Source organism: Electrophorus electricus, chromosome 1 (genome assembly GCF_041902795.1).
Source record: "Electrophorus electricus isolate QZ-2024a chromosome 1, ASM4190279v1, whole genome shotgun sequence".
Taxonomy (NCBI): Eukaryota; Metazoa; Chordata; class Actinopteri; order Gymnotiformes; family Gymnotidae; genus Electrophorus; species Electrophorus electricus.
In genome coordinates, this window is record NC_137497.1 from 31819359 (window position 1) to 31821858 (window position 2500).

At 44.2% G+C, this 2500-nt stretch overlaps 1 protein-coding gene across 3 annotated transcripts in view; it reads right to left on the reverse strand.

Moving 5' to 3' along the window:
- itga8 (integrin, alpha 8) overlaps positions 1–2500 on the reverse strand; it is a 63111-nt gene that overhangs the window by 40460 nt on the left and 20151 nt on the right. For all 3 annotated transcript variants that reach the window (XM_081715193.1, XM_081715194.1, XM_035526043.2), the window contains one exon: positions 742–947. In XM_081715193.1, the coding sequence (XP_081571319.1) occupies positions 742–947 (206 nt within the window). The remainder of the gene's footprint in view (positions 1–741; positions 948–2500) is intronic.

The following is a 2500-nucleotide window of genomic DNA, read 5'->3' on the forward strand; positions in this document are numbered from 1 at the left end:
CGTGCCACACACACCTGCTCCTCCTCTTGAGTGAGGTATTAGAATACTAATTATACTAGTCTGGGGGTGATGCACTGTAGCTGCGCTGCCGTAAGTCAGCTGAAGATAAAAATGAAAATGAAAATAAGGCACACTGGAGAATGTAAACTCTGGGCATGGTGACAGGAAGTCTGCATCACACGCCTCCGCAGGACTCACAAACATAGATATTTACATACATACATATCTATCTCTCACACACACACAACCACATACACACACACACACACACACACACACACACACACACTCACACACACACACACACACACACACTCACACTGACACACACACACACACACACACACACACACACACTCACACACACACACACACTCACACACACTCACACACACACACACACACACACACACACACACTCACACACACACTCACACACACACACACACACACACACACACACACACTCACACACACACACACGAAATCCCCCCCACACACTATTATGCAGTGGTAATAAATGAAAGAGTCTTTGGGTCACTAATTAAGCTCCTAAATCCTGACTGGCCAAGAGCTTTGATTTCCAGCGTTTGGTCTGAGGAAAGGATATCCTGCTCATCCATAACAAATCACAGCCTGAGAAGAGGAGGAAACGTGGAGGAGGAGAAGGAATGGGGGCCATTTAACTCAGGAGCCCAGAAAAACACACACACACACACACACACACACACACAGATTTACCAAGGTAGCCGTCCTGGTTGATGTCACCAAGCGGCGCGATTGCACTGCCGTAGCGTCCGAACAGGTGTGTCCCTGTAAGGCTGATGGGGGAGTTGAAGAGACGGACACCCCCCTGCAGGTACAGGTACACACGGCCCACCTCTCGCGGCATACTCTCCAGCTCCCGATCCATGTAGAGAGGAGCTCCAACCAGAACGTCATCCAACCTACGCACGCACGCACACATGCACGTAAGTAGACTGCCACCTGAAAAGTATTAGATCTTCACATCAGTTTTCAAGATGCTTGGCTTTCCATGGAACGGTTACCAGAAAAGCACATTACACACATGCGCGCACACACACACATGCACGTACACACGCACACACACACACGCACACATACACACACACACACCCCATGAGCAGATCGGTCCATCCCTTGATTTTTTATATGACATATTTCAAACTGGAGCTTAGAACATGACTTTACTTCTGGGACTAGTCAGCAGTAATATAGAAACAGATCAGCTCATCTCAGCTCATCTAATGGGGATGTGGAAGAAACACATCATGAACTCACCAAACCTGACTCATTCTTGCCAACTGATGGGAAACTAACAAAGTCACAAAGCCCGTCAAATAACTTTCATAAAACTGATGACAATAAAACCATGAGCGTCTTTTTGGAGATCTGATGTTCGAAAAAAAGAAATGGTGTTGGTCTATTTTACAGTTGGACAGAGGAATGGCACATTTTCCTACATTCTTGAACCCATTGTGAGAATAAGCAGGACTGGAGCCAGATGGGTGAAAAATCAGAGCAGAAAGCAAGACATTCAGGCCTATACAGACATATAGGTATGTAGGTAGAGTACAGTAAGGTAGAGTAAGGTAGAGTACAGTAAGGTAGACTAAGGTAGAGTACAGTATTGTAGAGTACAGTAAGGTAGAGTACAGTAAGGTAGAATAAGGTAGAGTACAGTAAGGTAGAGTGCAGTATGGTAGAGTAAGGTAGAGTACAGTAAGGTAGAGTATGGTAGAGTACAGTAAGGTAGAGTAAGGTAGAGTACAGTAAGGTAGACTAAGGTAGAGTACAGTATTGTAGAGTACAGTAAGGTAGAGTACAGTAAGGTAGAATAAGGTAGAGTACAGTAAGGTAGAGTAAGGTAGAGTACAGTAAGGTAGAGTACAGTAAGGCAGAGTAAGGTAGAGTACAGTAAGGTAGAGTAAGGTAGAGTACAGTAAGGTAGAGTACAGTAAGGTATAGTAAGGTAGAGTACAGTAAGGTAGAGTACAGTAAGGTAGAGTACAGTAAGGCAGAGTATGGTAGAGTACAGTAAGGTAGAGTACAGTAAGGTAGAGTAAGGTAGAGTACAGTAAGGCAGAGTAAGGTAGAGTACAGTAAGGCAGAGTAAGGTAGAGTACAGTAAGGTAGAGTACAGTAAGGCAGAGTAAGGTAGAGTACAGTAAGGTAGAGTACAGTAAGGTAGAGTACAGTAAGGTAGAGTAAGGTAGAGTACAGTAAGGCAGAGTAAGGTAGAGTACAGTAAGGCAGAGTAAGGTAGAGTACAGTAAGGTAGAGTACAGTAAGGCAGAGTAAGGTAGAGTACAGTAAGGTAGAGTACAGTAAGGCAGAGTAAGGTAGAGTACAGTAAGGTAGAGTAAGTCACTGTTAATTAACTGCAGTCGCTAGTGGCTTTTGAGATGTTAGCATGTGGAGAGAAGCTGCAATTTGGTATAAACACAAAACTCAATTTAATGACAGCTCAAACACTATA